The 14,113-nt window shown below is 37.9% G+C and overlaps 1 protein-coding gene across 2 annotated transcripts in view; it reads left to right on the top strand.

Moving 5' to 3' along the window:
• Positions 1–741: 741 nt before the first annotated feature.
• The window catches only part of LOC137297821 (solute carrier family 49 member 4-like), a 21,296-nt gene continuing 7,924 nt past the window's right edge, over positions 742–14,113 (top strand). The window contains exons 1-6 of one of the 2 annotated variants that reach the window (XM_067829779.1): positions 742–866; positions 1,598–2,025; positions 4,546–4,636; positions 11,505–11,668; positions 13,365–13,431; positions 14,021–14,094. In XM_067829779.1, the coding sequence (XP_067685880.1) occupies positions 1,662–2,025; positions 4,546–4,636; positions 11,505–11,668; positions 13,365–13,431; positions 14,021–14,094 (760 nt within the window). In that variant the 5' untranslated portion in view covers positions 742–866; positions 1,598–1,661. Of the gene's footprint in view, positions 867–1,597; positions 2,026–4,545; positions 4,637–8,000; positions 8,165–11,504; positions 11,669–13,364; positions 13,432–14,020; positions 14,095–14,113 lie in introns of both variants that reach the window. The other variant, XM_067829778.1, reaches the window with a different exon arrangement.

The following is a 14,113-nucleotide window of genomic DNA, read 5'->3' as shown; positions in this document are numbered from 1 at the left end:
ACAACCAATGATGCATAAAATTCCCTTTAATAAACTGTTTTCAAAAAATAAGATTGTGCAGATTTAGTTTATCGACTCCACGTTGTACAATGAAATGAAAGTGTTTCTGTCGTTTTAGCAAGCGGACACCGGCATATAGTGAAGGAAAATTCATAAAAGGATGAACCATGAGTTACTGTGTCACGGTTCACAGCACTACTCGGGCCAACCAAAATTGTCCTTATACATTTAATACATCAAACTAGCTCATAAGGGACACTTGAATTAGTTGGCAGTAGTGTAAACTAGCTAGTTGTGGGGAATTTTAAAATTCGCACAAGCACGCGTATGTCAGGGTGTGGTACTGTGAATTAGTTATGTTGTGTGTCGCTTTTTAAATACGATATTTGAAAGTCGTTATATAACGAGTCTTGAAAGTCGTTATATTGATATATTGATTACAACGAGATTATAAATCATTGTTATGAGATTATTTATTTTCATACGCAAATGTCCCTTCGTAGAATATGCGTTGACTCGAACTGCACATTTCGCGTTGTTGCTCATGGGTTACACGAGGAAACAGAGTTGTCTACCTTTAAATTAATCGAAGGTCCACCCTTGTTATGGCACACAAAGTAATGAAACCTTGTCCCTATTGTGGCCATCAAGCTAAAAACAACCGTGTTATATTCAAACGGTTGTGTGTATGTGTATACCAATTCATTTATAAATGACACACATTTACGACAACCACAATTCAAACGTGTTTATTCACGTGACACAAATAGTGTCTGCTATTATCTTAACTGCAACACAGAATCAGGACAGTTCATCGTTGTTCAAGGTCCGTGATTGATACCTGATCATACCACTCATCTGGGATGGTAGGTTACGACCTCACCATTTTTTTCATACCCTTCACAACATTTTGCAATGTATTTGGACTTCGTTTGACTGTTTAACCTGTGACAGTGGTGTATATGTAAAATATCCATGCACACACATTTACCGTCATGCAGCTCTCGAGACTCGATTCAACAGTAAATGTCGCTAAGTATTTAATACGTTGAAGTATGGTCATTCTCCACTATCTTTATATGTCGATAATGAGAGATTGCTGGACAAGTTGTTAACTCCCATTAAGCCCCAATCTTGCTATTTTTATTTTGCATCTGGTTTCTACAAATGTAATTTTTTTCTCACTGGCTTCATAGATTTCAGGTAGATAACGGAAGCAGTTAGTATTAGAAACTTAGAGTCATACTGGCAGTCAGTGTTCTGTTTGATCTTGTTTCATGATGCTAAGTGTTGAGGCGACAGCAATGTGATGGCTTCTTTTTATGACACTCTAGTAAGTCGCAAATTAAATTGGATTCTGGCTGGCAGTGGCTCAGGTGCATCGAGAAAATCACCTTTCACTTCAAACATGTTGAACATCATCGTGTGATGACTTGTGTATGTGCAGCTATATCAGACAGGCATTTCAAGGCTAACTACTGGCAAATGAACAGTTATATCGGCACATGTTAGTGGTATTTACAAACTAATGCACATATGTACTGAAAGGCAGTACATTAGTAGTTGCCCATGCTATCTTCTACTGTTGTATTTACAGGCCAAAATATCAGATTGACAGGACTGATACGCATCTGTAACAGCATACTTGATCTGCATTCACAATGGAAGATGACGTGAGGAAACCTCTTCTCAGATCAGCCAGCATTAATAATGGTGAAGAGGCCGTTTCCAGCTACTCCTCCATCAGTGCAGTGGAAGGTCATGATGACGACACCACACTGAAAGAAGTGACCATTAAGAGTGAACTGAAAACCAAACTATACAAGAGACGATGGTATATACTGGTTGTATATTCACTGTTTGCGGGCTCTCAAGGTCTAGTATGGAATACATGGGGCCCCATTTCAGCGTCTTGTGAGGAAGCCTTTGGATGGAATAATGCTGACATCTCCTTACTAACGAACTGGGGACCAATTTCATATATTGTGTCTGCAGTATTTTTCTCATGGGTGATTGATGTTAAAGGTATGGTGAAGTTTTTTGTTCTCCTATTTACCATTCTCCACATGTTTCTATGACAAGGTGTGGTTAGTGTGTCTTCATGCCTTTTATTAGGGCTTCCAGCAGTATGAAGACTTATCATTTAATGTTAATGGCTTTTGCAGAGTTGTGTCCCTTATCATGCTTATGTGTGCCAGAATCATCTGATTATTGTTTCACTTCACTGATGGGGTAACCTAGTGGTAAAGCTTTCTCTTGTCTCAACAACAGCCCAGGTTTGATTCCCTACATGGGCACAATGTGTGAAAACCATTTCTGGTGTTCCCTTGCATTTTTGTTACTGGAATGTTGCTAAATCACACTTGCTCGCTTACTCACTCCCAGATTTGTACTGATTATAATTTTTTTTCATGGGTTTCACATAAGTGGTAATTATGCAAGATCTGCAGCACATCAGACCATTCCATACTCATCACATTAAAACTGAAATATCCATGTGCAAAATAAGGGAATTAAAAATGTATTTTTTCAATACAGTGATTTTTCTTGATACTGCTTTGGAAACATTATCAGCAGCTAAAGATGTTGAGAAGACTGATATAATAAACACATCCTTTTGTTAACCAAAAAAATGCATGTAGTATATTTTTAATCCCATATTTATAAAATAACTGTATTTCTATTCTATGTACAAATATTTCCAAAAACTATTAGATTTATTTTTCCAGACACATCAAGCCACATACATTATAGTCATCGAGTAAAAGTCTCTGTTGGCATTTTTGCACAGTTCAAACAGAAAACAAACCTTCATCACACTATGCACAGTGCATTGGATACATAATATACCCGCAGAGTGGAAATTCTTCTTTTAAAGAAGTGTAGCATTTACAAAAATCTTGTACTAACAGTAGGTACATGAAAAATACAGTATAGTTCAAAGCACACATTGCCTTGTACATCCATGGTATATATACAATAAACAAACTGGTACATGGTAATAAACACCATCATCATGATCATGATACTCAGTGTTTTTCCTAGGCATAACAATTTAGGACTAGGAGTCATCTTGACTCCCTGTTGTCATGGATGGCTGTCATGGACATGTTTTTCAGAGTCAACATCAGATTGGAACTTTCATCAAGACACCAATTGTGATCGTTTGATAACAACAAAAACAAGCAAAGCATGTCAAGTATTCGTTTAGCACTGCAGTTAACTAGCAACCGTTAAACTAAGTAGTCTTTAAACAACTGCAAATTACAAGTTTTGATTATCTGAACTCAGGACCTCGTAGCATTGTAGCGATGACATTAGCTTCTAAATTCTCTGCATACTAGTATTTGATCTACTTTGTGTGTCAAATATGCAGGTTTTCTGCGTCAGGGCAAACATTCAAATTGGATGTTACAATACATGTACATCAATAAACTAGGTAGATGATGTCAATCACGACATAAAAAGACCACCCACAGCTTTCAGTAATATTGCAAACTGGCCACAGATTTTATGTTAAAAAATATTACATGCACATAATGAAATAGTCAGCTGGCCTGTAAACTAATGCCTGCAATATCTGATGGGAACATAATAAACCAAGTTAGATTTCTTTGTTGCTGTCAACCAAATTTTGTTTCAAATGCTGAATCAGAAAGCTTAGTGAGTGAATATTGTTTAGTAGTTCTAGTAGCAGTAATCCATCAGTGCCACTTATGGGTATATACTGTTCACCTTGGCAACTGAACCCAGGTTTTTGACATGACAAACACCTCAGCCACTAGGCTACCTCATCCCCCAGGCTGTATTTACTAGGATCTCCAAAGTGATTACCATTTTGAATACTGTTCCAATTGATCCATATGGTAAATATTCCATGTTTCAGCCATATCTACCTATCTTGAAGATCTTGTTTGTCAAATGAATACTTTATACAATCATCCTGCACAATCAAGTTGGTACTGATGTTAAGGGTGGTCATCAAGCTTTGGGCTGGAAGACCCAAAGTAGCACATGACCTACCAATCATTTCTGCTCCAAAGCGTGTTCCCTGAACAATGTCTTGATCCCTAAATGTCAACCCACAAAAAGAAGGTTGTGTTTATATACTGAGGGAAACAAATAAGGGATCACTTCTGCTATTTATCCTCATGTGCTCTCACGGCACTATTCAAAGCTGGTGATGAAAACATGAAAGGCGAGGTTTAATCTTTGTTGTGTTCCCTTATTTGTTTCTCTCAGTATAACTGCTTTGAAATTATTTGTAAAAATATACGTAATTTGTTTGATTGACTTTTTATAATGTTAGTGGAAATTCTTAGTTTAATCATCAGGCCACATCTTACCAAAAGACATTTTTGGTACCCTGCCTTACACTGAACCTAATGGGGACCTGGCAGCTCAGAATTGGTATAGTGAGTCAAAGTGAGGTATCAGTTTGAAACTGTAGTGTGCTGTATCACATTGAAACCTTCATTATTCTGGACTGAGACAATTAGCTGTTTGAGACTACCTTCTCTAATTGTGCTGTGTGCTGTGTTGCAGGTTTGCGTTGGGCGTGCTTGTCCAGTATGTTCCTGGTGGCAGCTGGCAGTGGACTCCGGTGTTTCACCTCCACACCCCCACTGGTCACTTGGTAAGATCAGCCATATTATCATATAGGTGTTGTACATATATTTTAGATTCAGCCTCTCCTTTCCTAAACATGTTATGTGCATACATTAAGTATGAAGTATTTATACAAGGGAATTCACACAACTTTCATATATTCATAGGAAGGAATTCCCAGGGCTTTCCTTTCATTAACTGCAGGGATTTTCCGTGGTTTTCCCATGGTATTTGGAAGTGACCTGTAAGTATGTGCATCATTTCTAGTTGGTAACAGTGTCTGTTATATATTACAGGTTAGTCCATATTGGCCAGTTTCTAAATGGCCTGGGTGGGCCAGTGGCCATGGGAGGGCCGCCTGCTCTCTCAGCTCACTGGTTTGCTCCCAATGAGCGGACAACTGCCACTGCTGTGGGTGCTGTGCTGAATAGCATGGGTGTCGCAGTGTCATTTATAGTAGGTCTGTGTTCAACAGGACTACCACAACTAGAGGTGAAGCCACTCCTGAATTCTACACCCACATGTTGTAGCTCTAGGTCACACAGTGTAACCACGGCAAGAGGGGCAGGGTAGTGTCTTACATAGATCTTTTTAGTAAATTTCAGCCTTGAAATCTGCAACTAACAACCTCTCAGCTAGTGTTTGGGTCTTGTAAACTTCCTTATCAGCCAACCAAGGTTTTTGAATTCTCAGAACCATAAAAGAAACTATTTAATGTAACATATCTGAAGCTGGTACTTGTCATAGTTGCAGATGCACTATGTTGTTTATGTAATATGTGGATTTTGTATACAACCTGTTGTGTCATAGCATCTACTCAGAAAGGGGTGCCATACCAGGAATTTTAGGGCTCTGGGCGTTTCTGTTGAAAAATCTGAAGTATATTAATTAATAAAACTGTTTTAGGATTGGCTCGAGAATCAAAGCATCCTTCATTAAAGGTCACATGCAATGCAAAACACAGCTTTGCAGATTCTGGTAACTTTCGGTGTGCACTTACCGAAACAAATCATCCAAAATGCCAATTCAACCTATAAAGTTGAAAAAAATGCAATGGAAAAAAAGCCTGCAAAATCAGAGTTCAAACGATTCACTAAATTTCCTCCAGCGCTGGAGGAAAAAGTGGTTTCAACCGCTGTGCTGCGCTGTGCCCATAACGCATTGCACAGTGAATAGGTTCACGCAGCTTGAAACAGTATGTGCTGCCTGGAGTATGAGGTCGTGAGCAATAGTCATATCTTGGTTGTGTACACAAACAAGTAAATAATCAACTTGTTACATTAAAATTAATAAAAAAACTTGTTGATTGTGGTAAGCAGCCTCTGTCACAGAGAAAGCTCAATGTCTGGTGTTTTTACACCTATATGTCTGCCTGCCTGTCAGCTTCATTGACCACATGCAATTTGAACTTAACACCTATCAGGCTATACGCCATAAACAAAATAAATTGATTTATGACTCATGCACCCGAGTCCTGTCTCTGCCACATTATGTAATTAGGCACATGTGATACTTGTACGCATGACACGTTTTTAATCGCCCTATCAGCGAATGAACCAGCCAATCGGAAGCATATCCACCCGCGATGACTGGGTTCGGTCTCCCGAGGGCTTCATTTCAAGGGAATTAAGCCTAAGTACAAAATATTGCACATTTGAATCATGATTGTACGCTTAGAATTTTTTTTACCCGGTATTTTATTACAAGCAGCAATGTATATTATATGTCATGAATAAGTGATAATTGTGTTTTAGTTATGTTTGATTTTTTGGTTGCATGTGACTTTTATTATTTGGTGGTTAAAGTATACTCGTGCTTTGTGTCCTGCAAAAGTGTTTTGGTTGTTGTCAGATCTCGAGGTCATGAGGTATTGTATTGAAGTCAAAAATTTGATTTGAATGAATTTCAGACATCATTTACCGAGTCTGACAGCTGACTGTCATGGTTACCATGGTGATAAGAGCTACATACATAGAGATGCTCCCCAACCCTGAGCTACTTCACATTGCCGTGTGGTTCACATTTCCTGCACCACTGCAATATGTCTCTCTCCAAAATACAAATTCGTCATTTCATGTGCCTTTTTCAAAATAATAATCATGATGAGTGTGTAAATGATTTTGATAATGTAGTTTCATTCAGGTTAAATTACTACATTGTCATCCAGAGCTGTCTCAATTTCCAGTGTCCTGCCTTACTGATTTTACTGACCCCAGGTACTTACACTAAAGTTACACTTACAGACCTTCGCTGACATCATGTGATTCTTTCCATGCTTCAAGTGTACATTCTACCCAACGTCAACATGAACACATTATCATTTTGTTCAGGAAACAAAAAAATACATATATCTAAAAGTTTGGATCAATTTTTAATAATTAAATTTGTTATGATATCTTGTTACAGGTGGGCGATGAGAAAAACAAATATTCAGTTTTATCATTTGCTTGATCAGTATGTTTCATATTGGGGTTTTTGTTGATTATCTTATTGGTTCTGAGTAACTGGTATCTGCATGATCTCTTCGCACACACATGCATACACACACACACTGACTAATTTTATTATCTTTCAGTATGTCATTTTCCAGTCATGCGACGACTTTGAGTGATGCATTGATGCCACTATGTGTCATCACTGGTACCAGATGCACATGAATTGCATTATGTACACATTTCATGATATGATATTATTAACAGATATAAAATATATGACAGTGTACATGAAAAGATCCTTTCACAGCTGCAAAGGCTTTTTGAGCTTCTGTCTGTTGCTGATGGCCATGCATATGCAGCTTCACACATGAACAATTCGCTCATATATTTTTTCAGTGTTGTAACATATTAGATTGTGATTTTTATTTTCAGAAAAATGCTCTGTTGCAAGCTGTTCATGATGAATTAATTATTTGTTTCAATTCATTTGTTGGCACCTGATTATGCCTACCCTTCCACACTCACAAACATGTATCAGGAAGAGCTTTTTTTTCGTTTCAGAGCATGTTTAGAATGTTAATTTTACATGGTATTTTTATAGAATTTAGCAATGCATTTATGTAAGTTAGGACATGAGAATCTCATCCTATTGAGCCTGTTCCTGTTTAAATGCGTGTTAGTGATCACACAAACATCTTTAACTGAATATGGATGGTTATGTAGCTAAATAGGAGTTCACGCATTTGGTCATCATGTCAAAGGGATGTGTTGATTCTCTAGACAGTTACTACTGTCAAGCCCATTTCTGTTGCCTGCTTTTGCCACATTACAGGTATATTGCTGAAAGCAGTCTGCTTAGTCAGTATATTTCAGATGCTGGTCATTTTCACAAGTGGTTGATTTACGGTCCATTTTCATTCTTATTGAACTGACCTGAAAAATATGATTATATTTCAGGTTAAATCATATAGGTCATTTCCTGAATGGGCTGGCAGGGCCTGTGGCTATGAGTGGGCCATCAGTTGTGTCAGCAACATGGTTTTCACCACGCCAGCGAACAACTAGTACAGCCACTTGCTTTGCATTCAGTGTGACCTTGCAAGCAGTCAGTTACATCATTGGTATGGCAAGAAAATGGACTTAGTGTTCAAGGGACTTGTCTAGGTACTCTGTGGCGTTTTGTAAACATTGGTAAACCTATTGTTTTCAAGATAATATTTACATCTGCATAATGCAAGTCGTTAGAAAGGTAATGAAAGTGCTCTTCAAAAAAAGTAGGGGACCCTGAACTTTCAGTTAGAAGTATAAACATTAATAAACTTTTCAAAGACAGACTTCTTATAAATGCACGACAATTTTGACCCCTAAACACACTCATCCTCGATATCTCAAGGGCACATGTTCCTATGAATCTTCACTATACCCTAGATGCATCTGTGCCTGAATTTATTACCTCCCTTGGTTGGATTTGATAGCCAATCAGATGTCTATGCTGGGAAGTTGAGTGTAGCAATCACAACTCACTTTTTCTTTTTAAAATATCTAACCGATTCAACTTACCTACACAAACCATGCAGAGGTTCTCTGAAAGAGGCCTAAGGAGTTCTTGCATATATATTTTTTAAGGTTTCGGGCCTGTATGATTGTCTGTATGATTTCCCCCAAATATGAGTTGCATTGCAAACAAACCTTCGCAGCTGCGGTTGGCTGGTGTGAGAATGTGGAGCCAACAATGGGAGGTAATAAAATTATCGGGCCAACCCGTAGATGCATCCAGGGTATTGTGGAGAGGTATGTATACTCTAGAGGTATCGTTGATTAAACACACTGCATTTGAATCTTTTGGATGCAAGTGTACAATGCTGTAGCCCTATATAAATGTATGGCATGTCATTCTTGATTTTGATGGCTTTCAAGGTCAGTAAGTCACCGTAGACCATTAATTTTTACAATCACCTTGCATCTTACAGTTGTTAGTGTTCGTTTCTAGTTGTTTTTGTTTATTTTATTTTACTTATGTTGGTTTAGTTTGTAGATGAAAATTGTACACATGCAAATTTCACATCATACACTACTCATCTTTCAAAAGCTATTAGGGTACAAACGGCTAAGGTCATAAGGAAGTGCAAGTGAACATTGATTATTATCATATCAACATTGATTGACTCCGTTATTATCTAATTTTTTCGATCGTGAATTAGAAATGTACTTCCCCTACATTTTTTGGAGAGTATATATTGATTTTCCTTTTTGCATTATACAAAGATTTAAAGAAACAATCATTCTTTGTCAAAAGAATGGGCCGTGTTTGACAATTCTAGATAAGTCCCTGTACCTGTTTTTTTTTGTCCATTTTATTATTTGCACCCATCTCTGTTGGCTCCTGTTGGTACTGAAGCTATATACTGCACCGTTTCTCTTAACTTCTCTATGAAATAATTTCTTTGACACAAGTAAAGAAAGCACTCAAATATTAACACTTTCTCACTTGGAATTACCAATACATGTCAAAGACCAACTCCTTGGTTCTGAAACTAGAAATCAAAACATATATTAATGAACTCTTGGAAAAGCTGGAAATAGTACTCACATTCCATACAAAGGAGGTGTATGTTTAAGTCAATCTACTTTTCCTTTGTGTGCATCAGGGACATGAAATGATATGATGTTTAACCATTTATTAATGTATCAATAATATTTTAGAGATCCATGCAACATGTATTTGCATTTTGAAACACATCATCTAGATTTCAATATAAGAGATCATGTGGAATTAGATTTTATTAGCAAGGCTATTTCTTAAGCCAACCAACCTTGCAAATTGCTAATCAAGGTAAATACGTTAGTGATCTGTACCATAGTGTTTGCACTTAAAGTCCATGGGCTCCTTTAGTGAAGCCTAAGGTTAGCCTTAACTCACATTCAGTAGCTTTACACTAAAGTTACCTCAGTGCTTGAAAGGAGGCCCATTCTGTAAGTGTGTGGAAATATGTTAAAATGTTTTGACAAGGGTTTGAAAACCATTGTCAAGTACATATGTGTATTTAGCATACCAGAACTAGTTTGCTGAAAAATTGATATTTTAGTTTTCCTAGGATGAAAATGTGAAAACGTTTACCTGACCATCAGTCACTTCGAATAGGGGCAAACAAAAAGGTATTAGGATAACTTGAAATGAAGTTTTACTGAAGCATGTTTTCATAATTTCAGTAATTGGGGGTTTTTTTATAGCTAAATGTAACTGTCATCATGTGATTGTTAATGATTAAAGTCATGTAGTCAATCACACAGCATCCACTTCGTGACTTTTACTGGACTAGCATGTGGGCAAATGTTTGTCTGTGCTGGATTTGTGTGACCCATGAAGATCCAGGGTATAATAGGCCTTCTGCAACCCATGCTTGCCACAAAAGGCGACTATACTTGTCATAAGAGGCCATTCTCGGGATCAAGTGGTCAGGCTTGCTGAACTGTTTGACACATCATCAGTTCCCAGTTGTGCAGATGATGCTCATGCTGTTCATCACTGGATTGTTTGGTCCAGACTCAATTATTTACTGATCTCTGCTGTATAGCTGGAATACTGCTGAGTGCGACGCAAAACTAAACACCTCACTCACATACTACAAAACCAAAATCAGAGAACTTTCCAATTATGAAAGTTGTACAGACTGACACTTTGTGCAGGTACACTCAAGTTTTTTATTCTTAAAAGTAAGTAGGCCGTTCGGATGTCTGGGCTTCAGCAGAAGACCAGTCTAAATAAACTGAATTTCAGTAATTTTCGTTACACTCCACTACTGTATCTGACGAAACCTAGTAGGAGGTCGCGTCAAGTAACCTTTGAGTGACCGATGACCACCCTGTCAAACACGAGAAGGCCGAACGGATTTAACCATTCAGACAACGGCTATAGTTTAGGGTTTGGCGGGACTTAATTATCGCTAGTCACTGACACTGATCCTTCAAGACACTAAAATCAGCATAAAACACAGGTATTTGTCCTGCAGTATATATGCTTAAGGCTTTCTGATGACATAGTTACCATTAGCTAATATTTCCGCAAGCTGACATCCTTGAATATTGACAAAAACAATAATTTCAGCGACTGCTCCATGTGCTTATCTCGGTAGCGATCATACGGAAAATAGCAAATAGCAGTCAGAATCATTAGGGTACAAACCTTTCCAAGGTAAAAGTTACAAAGGTATGTACAAATGTCCACTTTCAAGATTTGGTAAGCTGTGTTCTGATTGTTCAATCTCAAAGGTTACCTAACACGACCTCCGGCTAGGTTTTGTTAGACTCAGTAGTGGAGTATAACGATTGGTACGGAGACTAAGTTTACTTAGACTGGCAGAAGACAGGATTGGATTCATTACATGCATAGTCCAAACATACGTTTCAGTGTCCATGGTCACATGCTAGGGGTAATGTTAGAAGTGATTTACATTGTTTCAGGCTTACTCATCTAGGGCAGTTTCTGAATGGGCTTGCAGGACCTATAGCTATGGCCGGACCTCCAGTGTTGTCCGCTGTGTGGTTTGGACCTCATGAGAGAGCAACCAGCACTGCACTTGCATTCTCTATTACAAATGTCCTGCTGGCCTCTGGCTTCTTCCTAGGTATGTGAGACGGCAGATACCAGCAACCATATAGATATATGTAGACATAGTAGTTGCCAAGTCAATAGATTTCAGAAGTAGCTATTCAAGTTTCAATAGTGGCATCTTGACACTTTAGTGTATGCATGCACATAGTGTAGACACTGATACTGAAGTATTGATGTGCTGCTAGCATGCTGTGTCAGACTGGCTTAAATAAGCTTTCTTTGTGTAAGCTAGAGGGACAGTGGGTAGCCGAGTAGTTAGAGTGTTCGCTGGTCACCCAAAAGCCTGGGTTTGATTCCCTGTATGGGTACAATGTCTGATACCTGTTATGGTGTCCCCTGCCATGATATTCCTGGAATGTTGCTAAAAACTGGCATGAAACCATATTCACCCATAAACCATATTAACTCATTTCTTTGTGGAATGCTGTAGTAGACTTCAATGAAATCAAGAAACTACAAAGATGTGAGTACTCCTTCAATGTTGTACCACAGTAGTCTAAGGATGAGGTGATGTGTATGTCTGAATGACCCCAACAACAGCTGACAAAGGTGAACTGAATAACTGGAATGAATAGCTTCCGAACTTCAGGTCAAATCCATTTTTTCCACATGCAAACAGCATGACGATACAGTCCTAAGTGTGTTCCTTACGCCCAAACCCTTCCGTATGTGCTGTCTTCGTGCATGCTTTAAGGCATACATTTCAATATGCTTTATGCTGTGCTTTCCGGTTTATGGTAAAAAGTATCTTAAGTATACATTTCAGATATTATTGTATTGGTTCGATCAGTATTAGCCATGAATGTCGTGGTGGCCTGTAAACAGCTGACTGGGAGCCATGCAGTTCATTGATGAGTAACACCGCAAGTCATTAGGATTGATACTCTATCAACAGAGTGACTTACAACCAGCCCTTGGGTACTCCAGCCTTTTCAGTAACATAGAACCAGTATATGAGTACTATGTTTTTATGCCATATATTGCTATAGATAAGCCAAATTTTGAGGGGCAAAAAAGCAGTCTGTAGAAAGGGTCAGCTTATTTATGAGATACAAAATAATGAAAGTATTTTTCAGGTTGTCAGTGCTCTGTGAGTGTGAGGGCGATCTTACAGGTTAACTTTACACCTGTGTGGAAGTTACGATTGCAGCCACTTTGTTATAAAAAAATACAAGATAAAATATACTGTTTTCATTATTTCAAACTATTTTGCGCTTAGTCATTTTTAAGTTTCGTACCTACCTACTTAAGCACAATAAATCCACAAAAAAAGAAGTTATAACCCTGTCTGGTTGCCATTTGCAAAATGACATGTACCAATGTTGGAGGGTCGGCTTATCTACTGTAATATGTGGTATACATCGCTGTCTCTTTTATGCATGAAGGCACTCTATCTGTAACTGCATGGCACTCTCTCTCTAGCACTCTAGATATATGTGTGTAAAATGTGTGTGCTCACAATAGAAGTTGACAACCAAAACTCTTTGCTATTTTTTATTTTATATGTTTGAATACTGTACATGATCATTATTGTTTACAAGATGGTGTAGGATGAAAGCAACAAATACATTAGTAGGCATCTTGGCAGTTTCATTTTGCATCAAGAATTACAGAAGTATTTTGAAAATACTCTTGATTAATGTAGTATTAACTGTGTATATTCATATCTAATGTATGTATTTTACTATGTTTATTTCACCCATTTTCAGGACCTCTCCTTGTGCCTGACAAAGTCAACCCTAACTGTACCATGGGAAACCATTCAGTAACATTTGGGTGAATACACTTTGCTATTTCTAACCTTGACGTATCTGCTACTTGTGCAGAATAACTTTATCAAGCTCATAAACTGTTAAAAGATAATTATATAATCCAAAGTCAGGAATATCGATACAATCAGTAATGAACTATGATGGTCCACCATCACTGCAGCTAAAACAAAATATTTAAACCTACCCAACCTGTATGCCACATGGCCATTGTTTACTGAGTTTACATGTGTCATTGTATCCCAACTGTGTAGAATGATGCTCATGATGTTGATCACTGGATTGTCTTGTCCAGAGTAGATTATTTACAGAGCACTTTTATTAAAGTAGAATACTGCTAAGTATGGCTTGAAACCTCCAACTAACCAACCAACCAAAAATCCAGACTGACTTGGCAAGACTAATAGTATTAGATGGTAATAATGACCAGTCTCCAAGTGCTATGTAGTGTCCAACAAGGGCACACTTACATATCTTTATTGTGGATATGTGTCTGTAGTAACCTGTATGACAGTGACTCATGAACGTAGCATTAGCATGCCTATCAGATGCAACAAAATACTGGATTAGAGTGGATTTTTCAAACTCTGTTAAAGGGAAGACCTGCCGAACTACAACTTGAATCAGTTTGAGCTATTTGACAACAACAGCTGCAGCAATGCATCTAAAGGTATAGTGCATATATGAAG

The sequence above is a fragment of the Haliotis asinina genome, chromosome 10 (genome assembly GCF_037392515.1).
Source record: "Haliotis asinina isolate JCU_RB_2024 chromosome 10, JCU_Hal_asi_v2, whole genome shotgun sequence".
Taxonomy (NCBI): Eukaryota; Metazoa; Mollusca; class Gastropoda; order Lepetellida; family Haliotidae; genus Haliotis; species Haliotis asinina.
The sequence above is the reverse complement of the archived record's forward strand: the minus strand, read 5'-3'. Positions and strand labels throughout refer to the sequence as shown.